Source organism: Anopheles stephensi, chromosome 2 (assembly GCF_013141755.1).
Source record: "Anopheles stephensi strain Indian chromosome 2, UCI_ANSTEP_V1.0, whole genome shotgun sequence".
In the NCBI taxonomy this organism is placed as follows: Eukaryota; Metazoa; Arthropoda; class Insecta; order Diptera; family Culicidae; genus Anopheles; species Anopheles stephensi.
Window position 1 is genome coordinate 1,793,614 of NC_050202.1, and position 27,510 is coordinate 1,821,123.

The 27,510-nt window shown below is 47.4% G+C and overlaps 4 protein-coding genes across 11 annotated transcripts in view; 2 read left to right on the forward strand and 2 right to left on the reverse strand.

The window, feature by feature from the left end:
• LOC118504870 overlaps window positions 1–10,115 on the reverse strand; it is a 59,845-nt gene extending 49,730 nt beyond the window's left edge. Inside the window, exons 1-2 of one of the 6 annotated variants that reach the window (XM_036039919.1) lie at window positions 10,032–10,115; window positions 7,159–8,312 (exon numbers count right to left, since the gene is read on the reverse strand). In XM_036039919.1, coding sequence (XP_035895812.1) covers window positions 7,159–7,170 — 12 coding nt within the window. In that variant the 5' untranslated portion in view covers window positions 7,171–8,312; window positions 10,032–10,115. Of the gene's footprint in view, window positions 1–7,158; window positions 8,313–9,232; window positions 9,249–9,491; window positions 9,508–9,805 lie in introns of those variants that run through there. The other 5 variants (XM_036039918.1, XM_036039916.1, XM_036039915.1 and 2 more) reach the window with 5 other exon arrangements.
• Window positions 10,116–10,825: 710 nt separating this feature from the next.
• On the forward strand, window positions 10,826–20,764 carry LOC118503043. 2 transcript variants are annotated; one of them, XM_036035876.1, is made up of 8 exons: window positions 10,826–11,267; window positions 11,557–11,767; window positions 12,448–13,109; window positions 13,545–15,908; window positions 15,981–16,915; window positions 17,626–18,675; window positions 18,745–20,461; window positions 20,531–20,764. In XM_036035876.1, the coding sequence occupies exons 1-8, from the start codon at window positions 11,127–11,129 to the stop codon at window positions 20,555–20,557; spliced, it is 7,107 nt and encodes a 2,368-aa protein (XP_035891769.1). In that variant the 5' UTR covers window positions 10,826–11,126; the 3' UTR covers window positions 20,558–20,764. The 2 variants fall into 2 exon arrangements, with proteins under 2 accessions (XP_035891769.1, XP_035891770.1); XM_036035877.1 differs by lacking the exons at window positions 10,826–11,267; window positions 11,557–11,767 and having other exon boundaries at window positions 13,095–13,233.
• A 184-nt stretch (window positions 20,765–20,948) lies between these two features.
• LOC118503045 (RCC1 domain-containing protein DDB_G0279253-like) lies at window positions 20,949–24,316 on the reverse strand. Of its 2 annotated transcripts, none has more exons than XM_036035879.1 (3): window positions 22,770–24,316; window positions 22,100–22,264; window positions 20,949–21,693 (listed from the first exon to the last, which is right to left on the reverse strand). In XM_036035879.1, the coding sequence occupies exons 1-3, from the start codon at window positions 23,734–23,736 to the stop codon at window positions 21,683–21,685; spliced, it is 1,143 nt and encodes a 380-aa protein (XP_035891772.1). In that variant the 5' UTR covers window positions 23,737–24,316; the 3' UTR covers window positions 20,949–21,682. The 2 variants fall into 2 exon arrangements, with proteins under 2 accessions (XP_035891772.1, XP_035891771.1); XM_036035878.1 differs by having other exon boundaries at window positions 20,953–21,698; window positions 22,770–24,275.
• A 224-nt stretch (window positions 24,317–24,540) lies between these two features.
• On the forward strand, window positions 24,541–25,653 carry LOC118503046 (translation initiation factor IF-3). The gene is made up of 2 exons (XM_036035880.1): window positions 24,541–24,943; window positions 25,003–25,653. Exons 1-2 carry the CDS (start codon window positions 24,615–24,617, stop codon window positions 25,445–25,447), a joined length of 774 nt encoding a protein of 257 aa, XP_035891773.1. The 5' UTR covers window positions 24,541–24,614; the 3' UTR covers window positions 25,448–25,653.
• Window positions 25,654–27,510: the final 1,857 nt, after the last annotated feature.

Consider the following 27,510-nt stretch of genomic DNA (forward strand, 5'->3'; position numbering starts at 1 on the left):
GTCCTTTTCAAACGCGCGGGCCAGCCAAACCGAGCGCGTCCCTCCTTGTTTGGCGCACTCTGGGGCCACTCTGGGAGCGTCACAAATATCCTCTTGAGGGAAACACACGTTAAATGACCCACCGTTCATTGGGGACTCGCCACTCTGCTACTGATCCCTTTGTTTCGGAAATCAGCTTTAAGGCGAACAGCAAACTATCGGATGATAGACTGGCAGACGGCACAAGGCCTCTCCATTTTAGTGAAGTAAATAAATAAATTGCATAACAAGAATTATAAAATTATGAGACAAAAAACGGCGCTCAAATTCTAATACATCAACCCAAGGTATGAATGAAATATTAATACGCTCGCTCGGTAATGCATGCAGTGGGAAATAAAGCATATGCATGCATCACGCAATCGTCGGTTCATGACTTTGCAAATCAAAAATGCGCATTCATTGCCACAAAGTGTGCGTTTGTATGTATGGCGTCGTTTCCTGTTTCCTCCTCCGATCGCAGCTTTGAAACAATTTGCCAAAGAAAATAAATCGGGTCTCTGTGCCATCGCTCGTACCCGCTTCCACAGCTTAAATACCGTGGCCTCATCATCTTGCCGAAAAACCTTGAGAATCGCGTTCACCCAACGGAACAAAAAAAGGGAGCAAAAGGACGCAAAAAATGGCAAATCGCACACGTCATAAAGCCACAAACATCCCGGGGAGATGCCGGGACCCCGGGGTTTCCAATTTACCCATGTTTTCGTGTGACCTTCTTTCTCTCTTTCACGCAACACACAGGGCTACAGCATGCCGAACATCATCAGCATAAAAACCCTTCGATTGGAGAGCCATTTTGAGTCTCGAGAGATAACGGAGGCCCCGTCGTAGTGCTTGGTTCGGAAACTGTGAGAGAGCAGTCGTTTCCATCAACACACTAGAGCTCTAGCAACCTTACCGTAAAGCACCACCATCATCATCATCATCATCACCATCAGCACCACCGCCAGCCAATCATCAAATTGGACTGTCTCCTCTACCAGCATCAATTTATGAATTTACTTCTCCGTATGACCTCGCCAGATTGTGAAACACACCACTCGGTCACAATTACCCACCAACCCATTCCCACAGGGCATTCCACCAACTTCACGACACGCTAAAGGAAACGCGACGGCGGACAACATTCAAACATACGGTCGTTCGCAGGGCAGTGATGGATGGACCTAACCAACTTTGTTGCCTTTGATATCATTTTCACGGTTCGATTATTTGCTTTTATTTTGATCAGAATTCCTCCACACACCAGGGACAATGTCTCGCAATACATTGACACTTTTCTTGGAAAAAAAAAACTACAAAACGTTTTTGGCATTAGCATTCTTGATTTAGTAATCAAAACAAACAAGCAAGTCAAGAGAACTCTCCTAACGCCACACTGTCGTCTGAAGCAAACAAGTGGGCGGTATAAACGCCAGTGGAGCAGCAGCACACACTCGCAAGAGATGGACCGAGATTAAAATCGCGCCCAAAGGCGAAACAAGAACAACGGATCGCATCGCACAAAGGTTGTTTCGCTTCCTTACGCTCACGCAACAACGCGGTAAAGATGATTATTTACGACGCAGAGAAAGTGATGATAAACAACAACAAGTGAGCGTGCGCTTGTTTCAAGGTATTAAATCTAAGTTGTACTTAAACAAAACAGCAAATGTGAGGAGACTTGTTTTACCGGATTAGGAGGATGTGGTGTCCGCATTAGCCCCAAATACAATTTGGTGAGATGAGAGAATCCCGGTAGGATACTGGATAAGGCGACGTTCTTTCATGCGGCAGGTATTGGTATCAAATCCGAATTTAAACCAGACGAAGAAAAATTTATATTTCAAATTTCCAAGAATTTCAACAAACCATTCAAACCACAATATAGAGAGAGTGATCCAGAAACGACGTTCTATATTCCTCCTGCTGTGTCAAGCAAAAATGGGGAAAAATTCAATTACCAATTAAAGGCACACACACATAACATACGGGTTCTCCTTTTCATAAACGAGCAAAGGTTCTCCCTTTTTCCATTGTTGGACATGTTTATTTTTTTCTCCTTCTACTTCTTCTCACACATCCGACCATCTTCCTCCTTCCTCCACACCTTCTCCGCAAGGCATCCCTTACGGACCTTCTCTCTTGTTATTCACAATTTTCACACCAATTTCGGTGCCACCGTGACCAACACACACACACACCCGTCGTGCGCTCTGAGTAGAGTGTTGTTGGCCGATTAGAAGCGGTTATGAGGATGTTTATTTCCCTCCCAATTCGAATGGTGTGAGTGTGTCTATACAGCTCTCAGTCGGATGCTGTGCTCGCATACACGAGATTCAATTCAACAATCAAAAAACGTCGTTCATCGATTGGAAGAAAGCATCCACCACACACACACAAATGCGCCGATCGCTGACAAAACGGAAGCAAAAAGCGGATGGAACGGAAAAAAAAAACTTCTTTTCATCCCTTTAGTCGCATTGGAATGTTTGTCATGCCGGGATTAGCAATGGCGATTTGCGAAAAACAGACAGCTTAATGTTTGCTTGTGCGAACAAGGGATTGTTTGGCTCTTTTTGAAGACTATCGTTGAACAATAGAAGCATAGAAACTAGTGACAGAAATTATAAATATTCTTGCTGAGCTTTAATTATTGAATACAATAAAATCATCGTGAAAACATGCTATATGTTTATAAAAACAAGTATCCGTTTCGATAGTGCTAGGGCAAACATTATGGAAATGAATTTTCAACAAACTGTTCTGTTCTTAATTCAATTAAATTGTAAATGTATCCACACACATACATGCACACAAAAAAAACATAACGTCGTTGAAATGTGAAACTATCATAAAACGCATGAAAACCTCCTAGGCACATCAAAAGCTTTTCCACTACTAATTAAAAGCCATCCCGAGCACCTCAAACCGTTCCATGTTGGGAATGATAATTTTCATAAAATAAACCAAACCAACCGTCGAACGGATCGATTTTGAAGCGCAAAAGCCTTTGCACTACATACCACTCGGTTCGGTTCGGCAATGCTTCGAGCAAGGATTTGGGAATATGAATGACCACACATCTGATTCTGACACGTGTAATCATTTGCACAATTAGTGGCCCCAACATTGTACCAAAGCGAATGCTGCAACTGGAGTATGACAACTAGAGAGCTTCGGCTATGATAAATGTGGCGTCTCTCTACTAGGAAAATTGATTTTATTCACGGTAATTTGGATTTTGAATTTTACAAAGGCTAAATTAATCCGAATTCAACTTCATGCCACAGCTTCACAGCAATCAAATTTTGCGGAAAGTGAGTTTAACATTAATTCAATTTATTATTCGAAATCTATCGACGTTTGTAGCAGAGATTAAATCAAGCGGTTGCTTATATTCCGAGCTCAACGCCTCCATAATCGAGCGATCGGATAGCGTTATCGGTAACGCCCTGTGTCTACATCATGCCCGCCCGGTCAGTTTTATAATCTCGATCGGACTCGAGCCTGTGAGAGTATTATCTATAATGTTGTTATGTTGTCACGTTACTTTGTGTCAACCGGTGAAAGAAAGCATTCAATTGAGAACCGCTCAAAAAACATCCTCAAACTTTCTCAAATATTCAAAAAGTGCTATAAAATGTAAATCAGCTTCTCTTCCATCTCTCTATCCCCATACATAAATAATATTCATTTCTTGCGCAGGGAAAATGCACTGTAAATCATAAAGCATGAAAGCATGATGAAGTGTGTGTGTGTGTTGATGTTTGGTGCTATAGAGTATACACCATTTTGTCCAGGGAAATCTTACATTTGTCCACTTGGCAAAAAGACATTAGTGTTGATTGATGAGCCACAGGAGAGAGGCGTGTGTATCGATTTTACTGCCAACAGCTCCTCACAGACACATGCAAGCATAGTGGCGCTAAAAATAGTATCCTTTCTACTTTTTTTCAAACTCAAGCACATTGTTACCGTATCTGCTATAAAAATAGTCGTCACGGGTGTGATAGATAGAAAGCTTTACCAATGCTGTGCAAAATTTCCTTATTACTACAATAAAGTTCGAAAGGCTTAACAGTGTTCGAGGTCAGACATTTTTGAATGTATTTAACGAAGTTCAGCTTTAGAAAGGTATCAAGATGCAATACAGTTACAAATCTTTACAGCCTGACCTTAAACAAGAGAACTGTTCAATTAACATGACCAATATTAAAATTTCTTTTCCAAATCACGACAAAAATGGGACATGCATGACCAATCGAATTAAAGTGATTTTACATCAGCTATTTCAATGCTTCCCCGGGAGCAAATCTACCACATCGAACGCAAATGCATCCGTATCCGTCCTGCCAAACTCAACACGTTAAGAACAGGACCCCCCCAGAGGGTTATGCAATAAAACGACACACGATGTTCGTTCTTGCCGCAAAACGACACACCCGTAAAAGCATGGTTAAGCCGTGACAAAAGACGAAGCTGAAACCCACCTGACCGAACTTGCGGGAGGTAACCTTCCTTAGAGAGAGAGACCCGTGACCCACATCCAAGACTTCGTTACTTGCTCCACTCGATCGTTCCTCAATTCGTATAACATTGGCGACAGAATCAGGCCGAGAAGAGAACATGGTTCAACAACCGTGCAAAAAAAGGCAGTTGAAAGCGTCACTTGCGGCATGTTTTCGCGTGAAGTTCTGCCAGGTCATAAAATGATCATCGTGTGTGGTTGAAATGCGAATCCTTACTTTTGAAGACAGCAAGAGTCGTGGTCTGCAACTATTGGACAAAGCGGAAAAGGGAGAAAAACTCCTGGCGAGTATGTCGTTTTGTGATTTATGATGGTTCTAGGGTATCCTAACTTCAAAACTTCATAATATCCGAAACATAAAATTTTGAAATCGCTTATGGAGCTTATTTGTAGTTCCTAAAATACATAAAACCCTATGCTCCGAACACAAGGAACCAGTTTTTGGGCTCCAAACCACCGTTCAACGAAGTCTCTTCCCACAACGAAGTTTTGCATTTCGGTTTTAGCTAAAACCCGCATTTATGACAAGAGGGAGCGAGTGTATAGTGAAGCAAAAAACAGGAAGAATAAGTTCGCTTTTACAATCGGACCGCTCCTAGCCGAACTCAAGGCGGAAAAGAATTGTAAATCCCCATCCCAGCATCCAACTATTGATGAGGGTACACCATCAAAGGTTTGATGTGTTTCGAACTCTAAAGTTATTCTCGTTTTATGGGCGTGTGTCGGAGACCTTAACATTATTCCGAAATTAACCAATTTGCTATTTTTATATTCGCATCATAAACCACGAGCAGACACGTGTAAGGTAAGGCAGAATCATACAGGTTCCACTGTATGAAGTTTGTGTTTATGACGCTTCGAAGCGACCCCAGGAAACTAATTAAGCGAAATAATGGGTGAGGACTAGCGCTATTGCACAACACACCCGAAATCAAAGCTTTGGCTTTGCGCTTCCCCACCATCTCCTATCGCGTAATCGATAATATTTCCAAGAAAATTGTATGCAGCGCTGAAACAAAACAGCGTCTAAAATGCTGCCTATGTTTTTCGACATATTATCAGCTGCAAACCCGCGCTCTTCAACTTTCGTTAACTGACCCGTAACCCCGGCAAGTTGATAAGAGAATAGAGTTAGGGATGGGATGGGAGCAAAAAAAAATCTACCACCCTGCCCAACAAAAGCACAAGTGTGATAGCATCAACACCAGAGCGCTGCTGCTGATGTTTCAAAAACGCGGCGCAAGAAATGCAACAGAAATAGCGCCTCGTCTGGTTCATACACACAGATTTGATAAGAAAGCGATGTGACTGACTGACTGGCTGAGACTGTGACTGAGTGAGTGCATGGGCAAACATTTGCGTTATCGCCAACAATGTGTGTTGATGTTGATGGAAAAACAAGGGGTTGCGCCGCAGGTTAACGCCAGAAAAGGAAGCTCACATGTAATTAGCTTCAAAATATGGGAAATAAGATTCATCAGAGAAATAGATAACTTGACTTGATTCTGATGGATTTTTCGAATTCTGAAGATTCTATGGTATACTAGTCGTGCGATATTAGTTTGATAGACAGAACTCTAAAAGAAATCTTCAAGAGTTCAACAAGAGTTCTAGGTAGATGACTCTGGCTTCCTTTTCAATGTGTAGAAAATATTATTCTTCGGACATATTCATAAGGGTTTTCCTGATGTCAATGTCCTCAATTCATTTCTTGAAGGCTTACTTCTCTACTTTGAAACGTATTTCAAAGAGTTCAGAAATCCAGGCGAAATGCTACACAAGTTGGGATATTGTATTTAAATATCCCTTGCTCGTCCAGTAATGTTTATTACATTATTTTAATATCTGGTACAAAGTTATTACTACAATATGGCAACACTAGCTGAAAGAACAGCTTATCGATCTCGGTGCAAATGCGCTCCAAACCACCACTGCTGTTGCTGCGTCACATATCACGTGCTATTCTTTTCTTCGAAGCAATATTGTGTTAAACGAGCGACAGTTGTTTACATACCGAGAAGAAGAGCAGCGTGTGTGGCTGTGTGTTCGTACAAAATATGTCATGCGGACATATTTGTTTCCGACGAATTCGAGCGATGCACTTGACGTACAACGATTGCTGTGAAATTTATGCAATACTCTGAATTCAGCAATTGCATCCTACATTCAACTTTGGCGAAGTGTTATCGTTAATTTCAAGCCTATTGTTAGCCCAATAGCTTAATCTAACGCAGTCACACCGAAACGACACCTGCCATTGAGTGAGTGCAACACTTCCGGCTAATCATATTTACCCCAGAAACAATACCGATAAAAACTGTGGCCTCTGGAGACTGGAAGACTGATGTCGAAGTGGGGCATGGAAAACGGCGTATGAACACAAAGAAAAACAACAACACAGTTAATTTAATAATTGGAACCTGTGTTTCATACTCCACGCGACCTGTGATGTACATACGCGCCAGGATCCGCTTTTCCCAGAGTGTTTGTTTTTCGTATTTCGTGGAAAATTTCACTCTGCGTCCCTGCCATTTCCGCCCTATGGCATTTCCCCCGTATCTCCCACAGAACCCGTTAAAAATGTCAAAGCTGTCATTTAAACAACTCACCCTGATATCCATAATCGGGCCGTCTGATGATGCTGGGATTGCGTTTGCTTCCCGATGTTGTTGCTGCTGCTGTTGTTATTCGTCGTATTGACGATTGCACCACGGTTTCAATATTGATGATGTTATTTCCACCTGACCGAACGAACGCTGTTGTTGTTGCTGCTGCTACTGTCAGAGAGTGAGAGGGACAGCGAGCGCTAGCTGGACGCGTTTTGTTTGTTGCCGATGATGATGATGTTGCTTTTTTCTTCTCTTTCTTGCTTCTTTAGGCCTTCTTCCGCTAGTGAGTTTTTTTCTGCCACAGAAAACGCACAAATTTATTGCCAACAAAAACGGGGAAAAAATAAACCAACTGTAATTCGTCGTCGCTTTCGGTGAGAGAATCTCGCGGTAGTGAGCGCGATTTTTTTGCTGCGTGATGAGAAGCGTGAACCGTGAGCGAGTTTCTCCATTTACATTTTTACAGCAAAAACAAAAAACCGGCCTTTAATACGCGCGCGAGCATACGGGGTCGAGCAACGACGAGGGGCAGATTCGTGTTTTTTTTTTCACTTTACTTAAAACGCGATCAATTTTTTGTATGCTGACCAATTCACGGTTTTGACAGCCGGCTTTCACGACGGTGAGTGAGAGCGAGATGAGAAGGAATGATACTCAACGCCGCACGGCAGACTTTCCAAACTAATGGGAAAAGCAATACCAGGATTTGCAGAACTGCGGATTACGCACCGCCACTACCACCAACCCCCGGCACAACCCTATTCCTTCACTATCCGGCGACACCGACGAGACGATCGGATCGACGACGGTGTGAATTCATTAACCACGCGAGACGAGACAACTCACAAATGAGACATTTAATGATAACTTAATTGAACTTTTTTTTGCTTTTTCTTCAATTTATCTCATTAACTTTTCCACCACACTTCTTACGGAAACACGCACTGAGCCAACTACACTAGCCGTATTCCATTCCAGGGAGATTAATAGCTGCTTTTGGCTTTATTTATATACTTTTTTTGTGCACTTGACTTATTTAATTTCTCACCAAACCCACAAAAACGTAATTTTTCTACTGCAAGACTGCTTGCCACGCACAACACCACCTTGCGGGCACACACACGCACACGATTACTTCGGCAGAAGGTTCACTGCTGGGAGAAATGAAAAAAAAAATTTTATAAAAAAATCATTTCATGTCTGAATATTTCGAGAATTAATTGTTGAAATAGCGTGAGAGGAATAAAATTAATCTAATACACACACAGCCACACTCGTTCGCATGTATGTAATGTATTTTACGCACTTTTTAATGTACTATTTTAAGCTTTTCTCCTTTTCCGTTACATTTTGGCAATCATTTTACAAACAATACATTAATACCAACATAAAAACACGTTGGAAAAACCTGAACACACAGTCCCACATTTTTAACCGTAATTTGGTGCGTTGTTTTGCTATTTGAACGTTACCGAGGCAACAGTAACGAAGAAAAAAAAACAAAGCATTCAACCACACACTCACTCACCGCACGCCTTCGAAATAGTTCCAAAGGCGACATACGCGCCATGTGTGTGTGTTGGTGTGTGCATGAATCTAAATGAATATTTAAACAGCGGGACAAAAACGGACCGATTGGATGGAGCCGGATCGACAATGTATATGCAATCATTTATTACTTATTCACACACATGCATTTACGCACACACAAACATACACATGTACGGAAGTGTCCTCTCGAAAAGTGCGATCGAACATCGATTGGGTGCAATAGGAACAAAAGAAATCGAGTTTTCGTGACAAAACATGCAAACCATGCACCAACACATTCACACACACACACACACACACACACACACACACACACACACACACACATGAGCGCACGCATAAAGAACCCTTGTGTTGTCGGAAATAAATTCACACTCAAATTCACGCCACTGAGATTATCGCTCTATTGCGAGCTCACCGCGTAGAAGGTGGTGAACAAGAAAGACAGTTTGTTGATCACACGTCACTTAATCCCTCTCATCGTTATCACGCATGCAAAACAGCAGAAAAACATTGAAATTACTTCCATGCCGTGCTGAACAATTAGCGTTATGAAAAATTGCAACAAAAATTGAAATCCCGTTAATTGATAAGAAGAAAAACAGCAACGAGGTTAAGCGTTTTCCCTTCGCAGTGAGCAACAGCAACACCGGCAATATAATCACACTTCACTTCATTAATCAGCACGCTGCCATCCTCTTTTTATTTCTTGCATGTAGCAGCAATAACAACAGAAAAAAACGACAAGAGAGATAAAATGCACTGAATAAAAAAAACCTCACAACACAACTGCACACACATATGCATTTATGCGCGCTCAACATAATGCTTTTACTACACATCTTCGCATCCCGCTCGCACCGACGACCATTTACGCATCTGTCATGCTCACTCTCTTTCTCGCTCACTCTCACTTTCCCTATTCTCACTTGTTTGGCTCTCTCTCAGCTACGGTTAAATGACGTTACACGCCGTTCCTCGGTGCGGGTGGGAAGAGTCAGATCTTGTTTTTTTTCTCTCTAATGCTTAATGTCCCACTCCCATCGCCACCCCCTTCCTATAAAACAACAACGAACCGCCCCACTCTTTCGCTTACCCGATCTTTTGCAACCCTTCCGGACGTTCTAGATAGTTTCACTCCAAAACACGGCTACACACACATACTTGGCAAAATTGACAAATGCGACCCGGAAAACGTTTGCCGAAAATTTGCGTTTTGCAGCAAATTATTATTTTATTACTTTGTGATTGAACAGTGAATTGATTTTTTTTCTTTTATTGTCTGCGCGCTTGCATTACGTAGAGTTTAATACAAGAACCACCTTTTTTGAAACACACTCGCGGACGCACCAACCCAGCACGTCCGTTCGCTTCGAGTGTTGCGAGAGAAAAAACCTGATGTGCTTCTTCGGCAACGCAAACCTGAACGCGTGTCGGGAGCGGGAATCTCGCGAGATTACGGCGCTTCGAGACAGCGAGCGATTGTTTCCATCTCTTTCCTTTTGTAAACTGATGTTGATTGGACAAAAAAGTTTTAAGAGAAGTTTGTGTAATTTGAAATAATGTTCCATTTGACGTGTAAAAAACTAGTTTCAAGTTGTCTTGAAATTATTTTTTCCACAGTTTTTGATTTGCATGTTCAAAGTTCCGTTCACAGTTGTATAGACCACCAGCTAACATTCTCTCTCAAGTTGATCTCACCACCATCTTTGCGAGAGAAGGCTCGATGATGCTCTGCCTCACTCTTGTTCCCATATTCGGCCGACGCAAACCGCGGTCTAGCATCAAAAGAGATATCTCTCTCTCACTTTACCACAGTGGTGAATTCATCAAATTCTGCTCACTATAGTGAGAAGGCTAAACTTGAAAATTCAACCGCTTTTCGACTGAATACTTAGCTAATTGCAGAATCACAACATAACATCGATTATTGTATGCTCTAGTAGTTCAAATAAGGTAAAGGAAGGTCGGAAAGTTCAAAATTGATTGAACAATCAGCTGATTCAAAATTCAAAAAAACCTTACTTCTAGCAACCTTGCGCCTCTATACACCTTGAACGTCAACTTCATCCCGCTGTCAACGAAACGTCAACAATAGCCAAAGAAAAAAAAAACACACATAAAAACTTCTTTCGTCTGGAGAAAACAAAACGCCCGTGTCTGTCGTTTACCGTGATAAATTATCCTTTTTTTCACATTTCAAACGCCCGAAAATATTGTAATCTTTTATGTTGATCCCTTCCGGAGCAATTCGTACTTAAGTAGTGTGTGTCTAACCGTTCAAAATCCAACTTTTAAGTGTCGTTAAGATCACCTGTCTGGCCGCTCCTAAGATGTCTTCCAGCAGTGCATGTTGGGAGTGAAAAATTCTGGAACAAGCGTATACATTTGTGTTTCCTTCTTGCTGCACCAATAAAATGGCGCCGGGTTCGAGCAATAATCAGAACAACAACCGGCAGACGGGCACAAAGCCGAAATCGAAATCGTCTAAGAAAAATGCGGTTCCGCAGGAAATCGTCGCCCCGACCCGGAGGGACCAGCTCCAGCAGCAGCTCAATGTGAGTTCTAATGTCTGTACGCGTGGGCACGAGTGCGCACACGGCACCGGTAGCGTCGTTGTGATTCGGGGCAAATCGGGCAGGTTAATTATAGAACGGAAGGGCCATCTTTTCGCGCATCTCTCCACGACATGAGCAGCTCGAGAGCGGTTACGGGCCGGACTGCGATCGTGCATACGCCAGTCTGTAGCAACTCGGCAACCGAAAACGTGACTTGCTTCGGCCAATGATCGACGGAAGCGTGCTGCTCTTTTGGATCGCTTTAGTGACAGTGTTTTTACTTCTAAAGGTACTCGTCGATTGGGCGAACGTTTCCGGCGCAACGTCGGTGGTCCCGAACAACAATTCCCAACAACAACAGCAGCAGCCACATTTCAGTGGCGCACAACAACCATCGACAAGTGGCCAGCAACAGCAGCAGCAGCAGCAGCAAGGGCAGAACATTCTTCTGAAACCACGCAACAATCGGACACCTGGTGAAGGCACCTGTTACGAAATCGGTGAGTGAATAATGCGCCGACCGCAGTGAAATTATCCGGCTGGTTGTTTTTCTGCTTCATTCTAGCTAGGTGTGAATCATTTCTTCATCCAATTTTCCATGTTTGGTGTTTCATTTCGATTCTACGCCGACAGACGTCATTGCGGGACAAAAATACATCTCATCTAAATTGAATGACAAACACGAGGCCAATCATCACGGCCACGGTGAGACTACCTGATTTTATCGATTTGGAAGCTGTTTTTCGCGACACGCGAAACGCGAGATACCGTTTTGGGCGCGAGCGATAAATTGCCGCAATTACAAGCGTTACAGTTTCTTCGCACTGGCGTTTCCAAATTTCGTTCAAATGTCCGATGCAAACCCCGCGCTTATGATCTAAATTTAGCGGCATTTGCTTGCGTCAAGGTGTGTAACGCACCCCACAAAAACACACGACGCCCGGTGGCCTTCACGCCGGCACTGTGTGCGGTTGTGTTGGAGCGATCTTACACGGGTGGTTAAGGAAAGATTTAGTATCTTTTCAGTATGTGAATCAACCTATCCTTCAGCTAGGTTTCCACACTTATCACGAACGGGTATTATTATCAGAATTATTTCTTTGGTTTCGGTGAGGCGAGAGATAAATGTTGCACGAGTTTTGAATGACTATTTATACACCCAATCGTGCTCTCGTTGCAGATAATCTGTCGCTGCAAGATAACAGCCGCTACATCCCGGTACGGCCAATCGTGCGACGTAACCTGTTGAACGAAGGAGCCGGTGGTGAACAGAGCGAGCCGCACAACACTGCAGTCGGTGTGGTGATTCCTACCACGCCGAATTCTGCTCTACAGCAAACTTTCCGCCTCAACGAGGGAGCTTCAGCAAGTGGCAGTGGAGTTGCCGTTGGATCGACACACAGCATTAACAATTTGCTTCACAGTGGACAGGCCGGTGGTTCATCCGTTACGGGAGTTGTACCGAAGCAGCAGCACATCCTAAATCCACTCTTGCTTCTTCAGCAACAACAAAGCCAAGCGGCACAAGCACGATCGACGTCCTCACCGTTGAGCTATCGCGTACCGGATGGTGCCTCGCAGAATCAGTTGAACTTGAACAAAAACTCTAATCATCAGCAACAACAGCAGCAGCAGCAGCAGCAGCAGCAGCAGCAGCAGCAGCAACAACATCATCACCTACTCGCTGGTGCTGCCGTGCCATCGACCTCTTCCGGATCGCGATACGGTCCCGCTACACTTCCGTTCAGCTCCGCCACCGGTACGGTTGAGGATACGCTGAATCAGATTCAGGAGTACATCAAGCTGACCACAAATCTCATCTCGTCGGTGCAGATAGATAACGTGAGTGGTGGTGTTGTGAGGCGGAAAGGGCAGAGCAGAGAGTGCAAGTATGGGAGACGAGAGTTGTTACTTTGTGCCGATTAACTCCGCCACGCTGGAGGACGTGCGGCACTCCGAAACGGAGGTGCGTTTATCCGGTTTATCCGAGTGATTGTGGCTTGTGCTGTTGTTGGTGTGTTGTGTGTGTGCAGCTACCTCTAAATGCTAAAAGACAATGTTTTACTTAACTGCATGATGTTTTAGCCCGTTTGAGCAAAAGAGCGTTTCGATGAGAGGTATCGTTTTGGTTTAAATTGCCTCTCGCTGTATTTTGCTTAAACCAGTCAATTCGCTAATGTAACAATTCTCCTCCTTACTTAACTCTGTCAATGTTGTTGCCGCTAAAGTAATGTGCTTCGTATAAATAATAACCTACCCTTCGCTTACTGCCCACAGCTGAACGGTGGTCCGCGACCGCAATCGGTGCAAAGCATCAGCACAAACCAATCGACAACACCCGTCCCACCGTCGGCATCCTGCGACGAATTGCGCTACCGCATGGAGTCTCAGTCCAAAAATATGCAAGCACTCAAAGAACAGCAAGCTCATCTGCTTCGCTTGCAGCAAGCAGCTCGTCAGCAACTGCAGGAGATGGAATCGATCCGGCAGATGCACACGGCCAGTGTAGCTCCCCCGATCGAATCGTTTCAAACGGTGGAACAGGTGCAGGACGGCATCGGTAGCATCATGGAGCGAATGCGTCTGCTGTCTACCTTCATCCAAAACCAGCAAGAGCTAAGCACCATGCTAGGACCCGACAATGACGCCGACGTCCTAGCGGATCAGGCGATGTTGCAGCAAAAGTTTCAGGAACTACGCGACAAGAAAAGCCAAATGCATAATCTCGTTTCGGAGCTGCAGAATTTGAATATGGACGCGAATCGACAGTTCGATGGCGAGGCAGCAACGGAACAGCGCAACGTACCCATCGAGCTAACGCACGCACCAGCAACCGCATCCGATGCAAGGAATGCGACGAAAATATTCCTCAACGGTGGTGGCAGCACCATGGAAGGTACGAGTTGTGGGGTAAACCCGGTAGCCACGGTGGAAGGAATGTCCGTACCATCGCACCGCCAGCTGAGCGATGAACAGCGCAATGGACAAGCTGCTGCGACCACGGCAGACGAGGAAGACGATGAAGGGCCGCTGAACGAAGAGGAAGCATCCGTTCTGAACGGCACAGCCGACATGTTGAGCGAGAAGATTAACGAGATAAACGCTATGAAGTCACAGTTGCGCCGCCTAAAGGAGATGATGGACACGGTTAAGCTGATCGAGATGAAAACGGGCCAGGAATCTATCGACGAGGAGGACGAGTACGAGGAGGAGGACGCACCGGAGGAGGAAGAGGAAGGCGACGACGAGGATGAGGAAGGAGCTGCAGCGGCGGCAGCGATTGCCATACAGCAACAGCTCCGTTCCAGCAGAAGCCGTTCCCGTTCCCGTTCGATGAGTTCTGCACCGATAACGCTGCTTCCCAATGGTACGACGATCCCGAACGACGCGGTGGTGGATGGGTCGTCGGACCTGTCCCAGCAGGAGCGTGACCATCTGAACAAGCGTGTAGAAGCACTGCAAGCGATGACGCAGGACCTGCGCGAGCAAGCCAAATCTATTGCCGCCGAACGGGACCGGTTGAAGCACGCCCGGAACGATCTGCACAAGCGTCGGAACAATGTGATGGAGCTGCAGCAACAGGCGAGCAGTCAGGCAAGCGAAAAGCTCACCAACCATGTCGCCTCGTTCGTATCGATGGCCGGTCCGAGCGGGCGCGCTCCTGCGGGGCCAAAAGAACGCCAGCAGATGGAGCTGAAGGCGGAGCTGGAGCAGAAAAAGCGTGAACTGGAACGCATCGAGAAGATGACGCAGAGCATAAAGAAAAACACGGAACTGTCTCGCTCGTCGGTGGTGGAAGGGGTGAGTGCTCATGAGCCGGCGGTAGCTTCCCTTCCGAAAGCGCCCGGCCCGTCTTCGGTAGTTTCGTCCTCGGTTGAATCGTGTAGTGGTGGTGGTGCTGGGTCGCATCATCGCGGCACCCCTTCGACCCATGCGATCATTCCACCGGCACCGGCCCCGTCGGCAATTAGCGGTTCGCTGCAGAACAATACGGCCGGCAGCAATGCGACGAACGATTCGAAAACCAACTCTGCCGACTCCGGTGTCACGTCGGATATCTTCGCCCATGCACAGCTCGAATCGGCCAGCTATCAGTCGAGCAGTACGCGCAGCTTTCCACCACCGATGCCCGATATATGCAATCGTAACGCGGCCGCTGATCGGTATCGGTTGAAGCGGAGCGAGATTGATGCAGACGGTGCACCGGTTGGTTCGGCCGGAGCTGGCCCAATCGGGCGTGATCATCGTGGTTCTTCGCCGTGGCCCGTGTTTGGCACGAGTGGCGGAGCCGGTGGGTTGTCCAGCTCGAATACGGGCCCACACAGCCCACATTACGGATTGCCGTACGGGCCCGTGATGCACGATCTGTCTCATCATGCGGCCGCTGCTGGTTACGTCGGTGGCGGCGGAGGCGGCGTAGGAGCGTATGGAAGCAGCTGGAGCACCGGAGGCGGCCCGTATGGCGTGGCGGCTAATTTGTTGCCACCGCACGCGGCCACTCCGAACACACCGCCCGATCCGATCGTGTTTCAACACATCATGCAAACGCAGCAGATGCTGATGAACTCCATCACGCAGTGCAACCAGCTGCTGTGGATTCAGCAGCGCGAAATCAACAATCTCAACAGTGCTGTCCTGTTGGTAAGCGACGCGTTTATGTTCCCACGTTAGACCCCTGCTGAATTCCGATGGTTTAACTTCCTTTTTTTGCAGCTCCAGGAACGGATACTCGGCACTAACAGCAGCTTGCTGCTGCACGAAAACCATGGCCCATCGATGGCGGCCACCACGTTGATCAGGGCAGAATCAACACCTCCCAACAATGGTTCGATGAGCGCCTCGAATGCAGCCCCCGCGGCCAGCAGCATGTACGCGCGGGCTCGCTCCGAACAGCCGATGATGTCGCATCAGCAGCACCAGCAATCCTCCCCCTACCACCATCCTCACTCCCATCTCCATCTGGCCTCTCATCCGCAGCAGCAGCAGCAGCAGCCAATGCAACCTTTCTCCCAACCGCCCTACAGTCCGCTTGCTGCTGGGGTTCCACCAACCCACCCGCTGGTGTCCCCACAGCAACTGCCGCCAGCTTCACAATGCCTCGCGAATCAAACCGTGCAGCGTAACAATACTAACCCCGCCCAGGCAGGGTTACCGCCGAGCGGTGCCAATGCCGCCGGTCGGTTGCGCTCGAGTGTGCGCCCGCTTAACATTAACACGCTTAACAATGCACTTTACGATGATCAGTCCGGTGGTGGTGGTGTTACGGCCACCGAAGCCACCTCCGGCATGGCGAACGAGTACGGCGCCGGTTCGGTCGCACCAAACATGATAAACAATCTGTGCAGCAGCGGATCGCAACCGGCCACACCGACGCCATCTTTGCTTGCCCAGCAACAGCAGCATCATCATCAGCAGCAGCAGCAGCAACACCATCAGTCCTCGCTGCGCTTTGGCCAGAACTACAACAATCTCAACAACACGGTAAACAACAACCTCTCGAACGCAAACATGCAGAACAATCACAATCTGTACAGCCAGCAGCAAGATTCCTCCTCCCAGCAGCAGCAGCAGCAGCAGCAAACGCAAGCTCTCAACAACCAGGTGCTGCCGGGAGTGAGGGCCAATAATTATTGGGACAACTTCCGAAGGTAACTACCGACCGGTTTGGTGGCCATTTTCTTCCCGTACTTCATGTTGTTATCATACCCTGTTGGTTAGCTAGTAGTTGTAGAATAAGATCACGATATGAGTTGCTACAGCTTTCATGCCCCCGTCTCCTTCCCACTCAAACACACACACGCGCGTATTTCATTGATCGCTTGGCGTCTTGTTCTGCCCGCCAACCCTTTTTCCTATCCGATCCTCTCTTTTGCTGTTGATTATTTCCCCTTCCTAATTTTGTGATGGTGCTCACCGTGGCGACAAAGAGAGAGAGAGAGAGAGAGCCCCGATCGGAAATGTCCTTTGGTTTGAAGGCTTTTGAGATAGAGTAGAGATTTAGAGGCAGCGGAAGCTAGTTCTGCTAACGCGCACTGTTTTGATACGAACCAGGGTAAGTTTGAGCGTCGTCCTTTTGTTTGTGTGAGTGAAGTTTTTGTTTGTATTCCCTTTTTTTAATATAACAGCTGAGTTGTGTGTGGAAATGTTGTGCTATTAACCTGTTGCCCGTTTGTAGAAATCAATTATTTCTCCCTCAGGCCTTGCTCTCGTTATTAAGCTCCTAAAACCTATCTATAGAGGCTCTTATCGAGTTTGTCACGTTTGTCAGCTCCGTTCTTATTGCTTGTAGTTTTGGTGTGCCCTTGTTACAGATTGCCAAACATAATGCTAATGCGCTTCCTTTTCTCACTCTCTGCAGCTACTCAAGACAAAATCTCCTATCGAGCAACAGTTGTAAAAGCAACGAGGAGTCATGCTCGCAAAGTGGCAGTGCCGGAGGTGGCAGTGGTGGTGGTGGTGCTGCTGGTGGTATTGCAGGTGGCTCAGGAGCAGCAGGAGGAACAGCTTGCGGTGGTGGTGGTGGTGGTGGTGGCGCGGGAGTTGGTGGAAGCGGCGGGAGCACAGGAAGCGGCGGGTCTGGAAATGCTGGTGGCAGCGGTTGCAATACGATTAACAATCAGCTGCAGCGTAATAATAGCAATGCTTCGAATCAGTACATGAACAACCAGAGCAACAAGTACGCGCAATCGATCAACATTACACGCAACAACTCGCTGAGCAATTCGAATCAGGCGAACAGTGGTGGGTTGTGTCAGGAGCTGGAATCGTCCGGATCGCAACAGCAGCTGTTGGGCTATCATCCCAATCAAGAGCAACCGATCGACGACTGCAGTGCGCAGGTTGTTGATCATCAGCGTCACCAGCATGCCCAGGCCCAGGTACAGCAGCAAACCCAATCGCCTGGAGTACACTCGCTGCATGGCGGAAGACACTCGCAGGAAGCGTATCAATCTCAGCCACCGGTTCCGACCACTCGCCAACAACCGCATCGCTCACAATCTCAGCTAGTCGGATCGGGTCAGTCCACTCAAGCACATCCGTACGCACCGGTCCCGCAACAGGCTTTACACCAGTCCACTCCCCAGCATCCAGCGTCTGGTGGGATGGGAACTCAGCAGCAGCAGCAGCAACCGATTCCAACGCCGCAACTGCAACCACCCTCCCATCACACGCCCTTAAACCAGTCAAACTCTCTCGATCTCGGCGAACTGCAGTTCCACACGAACCCCATCAATCTGGGTCTCGCGAACAAAACGCACCCGAAAGCTAGTGGCCACAAAAAGTATCCACTATCGTTGCGATCCTGCCGGGATGCTGGGGCCGGTGGGGAAGGAAGCGGCGGATGTTACGTGTCCGGTGGGGGAGACATGAATCTCGCGTCCACCTGCACGTACCAACACGATTCCAAGTGCGTTCGGCTTGAACCGTACACGATCCCGTTTCCATTTGCGCTAATCCACGTTTTTAACCCTTTCAGGTCGACCTCGAAACTGTTTGAAGCGCTGAAAGAAAACGTTTACCAGGAGGTGAAGAATCTCATCACAGCGAACGAATCTCGGCCTCACTTTCTCATACAGCTGTTCCGTGAGCTGCAGCTGATCTCGTCCGATCCGCTGCGGCAGCGCACGTTGCAATCGATACAGGAGCTGTACAATCGCTACATCGAATCGACGCTGCAGGAGGAAAACCATGTAAACAATGTGGGAAGCAACAATTTGCTGGCGTCTAGCGGATTGGCCAACATGCCGGAGGGAGTGGGTGCTGTTGGGGAAGGAATAGTGAACAGTAGTGAGGCACGCAATACGCCACCACGCGACACAAGGAACGAGGATGCGGCCGTTGAGCTGGAGGTGGTGCAAAACTATACCAATCTTCGTCAGCAGCAGCAGCAGCAGCAACAATATCACTACATTCCTCCTAATGGATCGGATCCGACCGGTGGACAAGGCTCTACAACTGGGGATGGTTTACCGTCGTCCTTGCCGAACGCTTCCACATCCGGCAGCACTCCATCGGGCGCTGGACGTCGACCTCTTTCGGCAGCACGCCCCCTCAACCAAGAGCCACTCGTACCGATAGCGGTGGCCAATTCGGAAATCATTAACATCATAATGGGCGACATTGTGTCGGTGATAAATTCGGTCGACTACATTAACGATTCGGTGCTGTTTAAAATAGCCGGGGTCATCTGTAATCATGCGGCTGGTGGTGGGGCACCGGTTACGGATTACGGACAACCGGTCGGTGATGCCGGACAGCAGCAGCAGCAGCAGCAGCAACACCACCATCACCATCACCACCAGCATCATTACCATCATCACCATTCGCGTTCGGGACAGTCTCCGGCGGCGTCGTTGCTGGCCGCTGCCTCCTTCCTTTCGGCGCAAGGTGATGAGCGGCAGGGAGGTGCTGGTGGTGAGCTGCCTGTGAACGGCGGAACTGCCGGAAGCGATGTGTTTAGTCGGGAGGATTTCCTGCGCCATCTGGAAAGCTGGAACCGCACCGATAAGGATGAGTTTATTTCGAATTTGGAGAACTTTCTAAACAACATCCTGCTACGCTCGTCTGCGGTCGAGGGGGAGGAAGGAGAGGAGGAGGAGGACGCGATTACGGGTGGCCCGGTGATTGTTGGGAGCCAGCAAAACCAAGCCTACGCTGATGACGTGCAGCCGGTAGAGGCGGGCTATGAAGGTAGTAACGCGGCCGAAAACGTGGGAAATGGAAACGGAGTAGCCGCGTTTGTCGCGGGAGAGCATCGACCGCTCGAATCGGCAGTAGTCGTCAGTTCCAGCTCGTCCAACGTGGTTTACTCCTCGACGACGTACGATCTCGCCGAAGCTGATCAGGTGTGCGATATGGAAAATTCGACCGGAAGCTTGGCTGCTGCTGCTGCTGCCGTCGTTGTTGGTGGAGCAAACCCTACGATCGACCATTCGGCGGCCGGTGGTAGTGGTGGTGGTGGTGGTGGGACCAACTTTGACGATCGCTGGACCGTGGTTGTGCAGAAGAAACCGGCCTCGGAAGAGCAAACGGCAACCCAGCCACGGATGCAGCAAATGAACGGTGGTGGACCGAGTGGCACCAATGGAAACGTGCCAACACCGGGCGGACCGGGCGGAGGAAACAATGGAAACAATATAAACAACAACTGGCAGTCGGAAGAGGTCGCTGACGAGCATATGGAGCAGACGGAGGTATAAAGATCACTTCGATATTTGTGCTGAGAAAGATTTCTAATTCGATTTCTCCTTCTTTTCGCGCAGGAGCAACATCATTCATCTTACTATTAAAGCTTCTGGCAATGGAAGACGACTACGACCCGGATGCCAAGTGATGATTAGGATATGGTTATTCAAATAATCGTCGACTCATAAAGAACAAGCAAACCCATAATATACCCCCAACGCGCATAATATTATCCCGTATTACTTCAGAAGTGCAGCCCTCAAGCAACTCAAATTATAATACATAAGCACATCGATTAGGTGCGCAACTAAGCTCTTAATGTTTCTTTTTTCTTTATCCTCTTGAGAACTGACCGCCAGCTTGATAAGAGCCGTGTGTTTATACGGGAAGCTTCGCACAAGACGCGTCGTTGAGCCTCATCATTAAAATGATCGGTTCACCTCGGGTTCTCAGAGCAATTCTTTTAAAACTAACTGAAAAGTAGCAACACCCGTGCATCGTTTTTGTGTTTTTATTTTCTTCCCGGAGCACGTAAAAATGGTCAATTGAGACATCACTTTTCCGGACATATCACACAACAAAGATCTCATCTACGGCAACACACGGGGAACACGTGAGCTATCTGCTATACTAATAAAGAACCTCTGGTTCCCGCTTCTACTAAGTCTAATTGTAGTTTTGATTGTTTTGTTGAAAGAGTTTGTAAAGAAAGAGCTAGAAGTTAAAAAGAAAGAATTCTTAGCCGACTGCTTTGCCCGTCCGATATTAGTTTCAACCGGTGTGCTCTAAGTCTCTATAGTTAAGTACACTTCTAGTAGCGTTTCCGTGCGGGGTGCGGGTGCTCACTTACACTCCTAACATCCTTTTGTAGTCCTATTCCTTAGCGTAGAGTCATATAAAAAGGCGAACACATCCGTCTGTAGGTACATCGTAGAACGTGCGAGTGCGGTCAGCCGCTTAGTGGAGACGACGGCCGATGGATGACGGATACGGATCGGTGAGCCGACCAAAACGTAACGATACTTGAAATCTGTTGCAACGCTTCCTCCGATCAGTAAGGTCACTTTCCTACCGGCAACCAGCCACCGGTACCGTGCAAACTGTGGAACAGGTCCAGATCGCCCCCGAACCGACCGACCGGAAGCCGATGAACACACGGATGAATGGGCATCAGCTTCGGCAGCGCAGCATCGCGCTCATCCCTACCATCGATGGCGCTGGGCAACCGTTCATCCCTCCTCTGAACTTAACACGCGCGCATGTGTGTGTGTGTGTTTGTGTATGTGGGTGTGTTTGGGGGCGGTTTAAGGTAACCAAAAAAGAAAAAGGAAAGAGAAAGAAGAAAACGAAGAAGAGAACTAAGTGAAAGAAGAATTTTCAGGTCGAGGAAACGAGGTCAGTTAAGAGGTGTTTGTTTGAATTAATGTAAAGATTGTAACGAGCTCGGGGTTGAATCGTGCAAGATGAAGAAAGGTGGATTACGACAAACAAAGGAGGGAGAAGATTGGTCTGGCAAGCGTCAACTGATTAGCATGTGTCCGGGTCTTCATCGGTATGAGCTCATCCCCGGGACCGTCGGCCGGTCCTGCCGCCCCAACTCTAAATCATGTGCGACATCATGCAGCGACTGGTGTCGAAATATTTACTCTTGCTTGTCGGCTGCTGTCCGGCGGGATGATGTACGTCCACCGCATGGAACCCATTAGTGGTGGGTTGCAGCGTCACGGCGGGATGTTGCTGGGCGGGCTGGTCCTGGCATTCCATCTCATCGACGGCCGGGTTGTGTACCTCTGCCTGGTGCTGGTACGATACTACGGTAAAGAAGCCGCAGGGCAGAAGGGCGAAAACAGACACATTTTAATATTCATTCCATTGTACATTTGCGTGTGTGTGTGTGTGTTTGTAAGTAAGTCAGCATGCGGCATTACACGTTACACTCCCACACAAACTTTGGCAAGATTTTTAGGGAGACGCAAAGTCAGAAATAGCTACAGGCGTCTGATGATGGAATAAATTTGGATGAGATACAGAGAGTGCCATAAAAATAATTCTAACATAATTAATATGGTTCCAGAATTGATAATATTTTTGAAAAACGCTTCGCGAATCCAGTATTCGAACGTAATTAATCTCCATTTTCCCATTTTTACGTCCTTACGTTAATTGTTTGCAAATCACACTACAATGGCACACACTGTACTCAACAGCAATGAAGATGAACGGGACGTAATTGGAAATGTTTCAATCTGAGTTATTTTGGGGGCCTTTAAAATTAGCATTATGACATCACTTGCAACTGCAATTGCATTTACGTACCTCCTCCAACAGCAGCGTGGTGTCCAGCAAACGATACGCTCGTCGGTACCGGAAAACCCATTCCGCCGTCCACCGCCACCGTTTCCGGGTCAGTTTTTCGCCGTTTCGGGTACTGATGTCCGCCTGCCGTCAGCTGTACGTTGGTGTCCATTTCCTCATCCTCGGGCTGATTAAGCTCCTTACGCTTCCGGGGAATCTGTTGTGCCGCAAACGGTTGCACATGGAAAATTCCTTCGTCGTCCGCGTTGTTGTTGTTGTTGTTATTGTTTTGCTCGCCGGCTTCTGCATTACAGCTGATACGGTGATGGTGGTGCTGGTTGCCATGGAAATCGATTGCCGACAGGTGACCGTTGACATTTGCCGTTGTTGCTGGGGGACGATTGTTGTTGACGGCAGCACCCGGAAGCACGTTGTTATTGCTCGAATGCCCCCCAGCATCTGTGCCGCCACCTGTTGGAGCTAGCGATGGGACGAACCCGTAGTAACCGTTGGATGATCCGTTGAAGTAGCCAACCGGCTGGAAATCGTCGCACATGGCAACGGTTCCACCAAAACGATGGTACGGGTACACCGACAACTGCTGCTGTTGTTGCTGGCGATGGAGCTGCGGCTGCTGGTGGTGTTGCGCGGTTGGTGGTGATTGAACCCGGCCGAAAGGGCAATCACCCGCGTTCATGTTTCCACCGCTAGTGCCATTACTACCGCCACCACCAGCTCCGCCACCGCTGACCGTTTGGTGCTGCTGCTGCATCTCGTGATGGTAGGCCGCGGTAAGCATGTCGGTAATGCTCATGTCGTTCGCGGAGGTGGTACTGTTGTTTCTTCCGGGTGGGGGTGCACCAACACCCCCAGCGGACGGCCCGATAGCGGTTGGGAAGAGTCGATTCTCGTTCCGATAGAACGATACGCTCTGATCATTATCCAGCGGTAGCAGATACGACGCACTGTTGTAGCTCGCGAAAACCATTTTGGTTACGTGTGAAAACCCTGGCTATTGCGGGGTGCAGGAAAAACCCGCCTCGCAACCACTTGTAATGCTGCACGGTGGTGGGGGAGGGCGAATGAATGTTTTCGCGTTCGTTGAACCTGCGATCGATTATGTGCACACGCGGAACTGTACTGCGTACACAAACGTGTGTACGGTTCTGGTTTTGGGGACGGGTTTCGCTCGAACCGTCGCGGATTAATCACGATTGTGATCACAATTTGCGGAACCAAGCGAACTTACTTTTTACCGTGCACAAGAAATAACGAGAATGCAACAAAAATGCACTCACACGAGGTTGGACAATGCTCGGCGGCTTGTCAAGTAAAGGGTTGCACAAACATTTCACCTTCTGCTGTACTCAATCAAATTAAAGTGCAGTTGTATGCTGCATCGCTATGATAAATCTTATCAAGAAGAACATAATTAAATCAAACTATCGTTTATTAACTTGAAAACTCTGCAAAACTTTCAAATCACGAGAAGAACCTGTTCAGCCGATGCACAATATGGCCGCCACTAAAATACACCGGTAGGTCTGTCTGCGCGCGTGCAAATCAAATGTCAAACTTTAAGCAGCCAGCTGTCAAATTTGAACGTCGGTTGGAATAATTAACATTTTATCGCTTTTAATCGAAATGATTTTATTTAACAATATGAAAATAATGCTTTTTGTGATTTTATTTCATATTTACAATTGCAAAACACAATTTTCATTTCAATTCAATAATTACGATTTGCTTGACAAAGTTAAGCGAGCCATAATTTTCTTGCTGCTTACATCAAAACAATATCAGCTGTTTTTGTGACAATTTCCAAAACTACTCTTTCGTGTACGACGCAAAACAAAACAAATAAAAATGAATTTTATCTCTCGAATAGTGGGCTCATCGTTTCGGCAACTGGTTTTAAAACACCCACCTGTAAGTTGGCAACGAGTGGCAGTGGTTCCAACCCAGAATGTGCTATTTTACTCCACGAAAACCGCGAAACCCCAAGAACCCGGCACGGGCAGTGCTGGGAATAGCAACAAGAAGGCAAAAACAGCACCAAAGATAACCCTTATTTCGTCAGACGAATCGATATCGATAGTGAATCTGGACGAAGCAGTAAAAATATCCAACCGGCGTAATTTGAAGTTGGTAAAGATTACCGACTTGGACACAAAAACGCAACGTCCGGTTTACAGGTAAGAAGAATCGTGTTATGTCCACCCGTCCCACCACTAAAACTGCGTTTTTATTTTAGATTAATGACCGGTGCGGAGTACTTAAACGAAGACCTAAAGCGCCGCGAAGAGAAGAAAAAGACCAAACAGGATGCTTCCGTCAAGGGCGACAAGCTGCTCACGATTAGTGCCCGTATCGCGGAGCACGATCTCGCCTCAAAGATACAGAACGTTCTGAAATGGTTAAACAAATCGTACGAAGTGCGTGTCGTGGTTACGGGCGATGGTGCAGGCAACAAGGCAAAGCAGGAGGACATTGCGCAGCGCTTCGAGGCGAGTGTAAAGGACACCGGCAAGGTAGTACAGAAACGCCTCAGAGATAATGATTTACGGTTCAACATCACTCCGACTGGTGGTGCTGTGGCTGGCAAGAAAGGACTGCTGGATGCAAAGGATGCAGCGAACGGGTTGAACGAAAGTCAAGCTGCCCGAGGCCTTCACACCCGGAGCTGCCTAATGGCGTGACAATCACAGCGAGGGGACAGAGAGACGCAAACGGCCACGAAACGGTACAAGGTGACGGGATGTGTTGCCATCGTGCTGTTCGCAAAGTACGCTTTCTGGGCCTATCTACTCAGGGGCGACAGATGACCCGCCGTTGGGTGGGCTTTTGTTGTACAATAAGGTAAGAAATAAAGTTAGCTCAAATATAGACTAAACACTCGCGAGGTTGTGTGTAATACAGCTTACCGGCTGTAAATCCAATGAGAAAGGGGAGTAAATTGATTTTTGAACCACTACCCGCTATTAGTGCGCTTAATCCACCCTCTCAACGTGGCGTATCAAAGCGCACAGCAACAGAAGTTAATTAGCGTGAAATAAAATTAGGATCAAACTGGCTTACGAGTTCCCGCAACAACTGCGCCAGGCAAGCGAGTATCGCGTTACCAACCGGCACCGAGTAGACCGAAAGCTCAATCCCAATTTAATTATTCAATTGCATTTCAATCGTATCACACGCAGCAAAATCACCCCGTACATATGCTGCGCCACCGCAACCAGCATTCGACAGCTGTCCCAGAGGGCAAGGATATTTGGTGAGATTTTTGCAATTGCATTATTCATCTCCCCCAGCACGAAGCCAGTCAACTCTAGCGACGGTTGGTGCGGTTCCCGGTGCAATGATGCGGTTATTTGAAATCTATCTATCCCCAACAGCAGCACTAGGCCGCGGATTACCCCGACTGACTGACACACCGGTGGGACATTAACTGAGCCATAAAAATTGTACCCTTTTCCCGGGCAGTAAATTTTGCCGGGAACGGAATAATCTCACTTATCTTGGCGGCCGTTGCAAACGCAATAACTACTACTGTTCGGGCCAGGGAATATGTCCGGTGTGGCTAGTACAGCCACAATACAATTGCACTGCTCGCATCGACTCTAATGCATCCTGTCCGGGGGTACTATTTTTGTTTGTCGCTTCTTCTTGTCGTTCGATGCAATTTTACTACCGAAACCGGACCGGAGAGCCGAACCCAATAGTATAAAAAATGCAAAAGGATTTCCGTAAAAGTCGTTTTTTTTCTCCCTCTCTCTGTGTGTTGCAAACCAACCAGAGTGTGAGGAAGTCGTTCCGGAAAGGCCCTCCCAGAAAACGTGGCTGCACATTCATTCTCTATGCATTAGAAAATCTATGTTTTATGGGTCAATTAAACAGTCCGAAAAGCACCGCCCTCAGCCAGGGCATTGTGGAGCACTTTCCGTTGAAAGCGGACTGGGCAGGAAGCGTTGGACAGGGGGGGTGGGTCGGGCAGGCTTATAAAAGAGGACGAATTCGAATGGGTTTGTGCAATTCGTGCAATAATAAACATTTTATGCTGACTATCCACTTCGCTCGGTGAAGGAGTTTCGGTTTCCCACAAAGAGAGCCTGCGTTCTGACAAACGTTTGGCTTAAATTAAATTACCCTCAAACCAGACAAGTCAGCACTTTCAGCATTTCCTCCGTGTCGAGTAGTGGCACTTCGTTCGGAAAACCGTTTGTTTCCGATTCCGGCTACGCTTGTTGAACATTCATCTTCTTCATCTTCCGGTCAAGCAGCAGGCCTTTCACCAGCAACCGTCGGGCAGGCAGGTCTTATTGACAGACATTAAAATTGTCCCCAACAAGGTGTGGAACGTTGGAACCAGGTTGCCTTGGTTGGTGATGCTTGTCACGTTTCCACGAACCATTGCCCGGAACCGGATGTGGTGATTAAGCGGCGTTGGTAGTGAATCGTGTTGAAGGCACTCACTCATTCAGCTGGAATGATTAATACGACTTCTCCGTTTTTTTTTGTTGTTGCAGGAAAAAGGGGGAACGAAAAAAAATCAGAACTCAGAACTCTCGCCAGTGATCTGATATCTGAGAAGCCTGCGCTATAAGGGATAAAATGTATCTAAAGTCACATAAAGCAAACGACCGAATGGCCGCCCGCCACCATAAATCGATCCGCCGCAACTTGTAGTAGGTACTTGGAAATTAATTTAATTCGCCTCGTTTTATCTTTCGCCGAACGGCGGACCGGAGGGACCGAAAACGATCCA

What these genes read in the sequence shown, in the direction of transcription:
- LOC118503043 (XM_036035876.1), top strand. Translation starts at nt 11,127, where the DNA reads ATGGCGCCGGGTTCGAGCAATAATCAGAACAACAACCGGCAGACGGGC. An exon ending in AGCTCCAGCAGCAGCTCAAT is followed by an intron (nt 11,268 to 11,556) that starts GTGAGTTCTAAT and finishes TTACTTCTAAAG; the next exon opens with GTACTCGTCGATTGGGCGAA. An exon ending in ACGTACCAACACGATTCCAA is followed by an intron (nt 18,676 to 18,744) that starts GTGCGTTCGGCT and finishes TAACCCTTTCAG; the next exon opens with GTCGACCTCGAAACTGTTTG.
- LOC118503045 (XM_036035878.1), bottom strand. Translation starts at nt 23,736, where the DNA reads ATGGTTTTCGCGAGCTACAACAGTGCGTCGTATCTGCTACCGCTGGAT. An exon ending in CCACGCTGCTGTTGGAGGAG is followed by an intron (nt 22,265 to 22,769) that starts GTACGTAAATGC and finishes TCTTTACCGTAG; the next exon opens with TATCGTACCAGCACCAGGCA. An exon ending in ACAGCAGCCGACAAGCAAGA is followed by an intron (nt 21,699 to 22,099) that starts GTAAATATTTCG and finishes GCGCGTGTTAAG; the next exon opens with TTCAGAGGAGGGATGAACGG.
- LOC118503046 (XM_036035880.1), top strand. Translation starts at nt 24,615, where the DNA reads ATGAATTTTATCTCTCGAATAGTGGGCTCATCGTTTCGGCAACTGGTT. An exon ending in ACGCAACGTCCGGTTTACAG is followed by an intron (nt 24,944 to 25,002) that starts GTAAGAAGAATC and finishes TTTTTATTTTAG; the next exon opens with ATTAATGACCGGTGCGGAGT.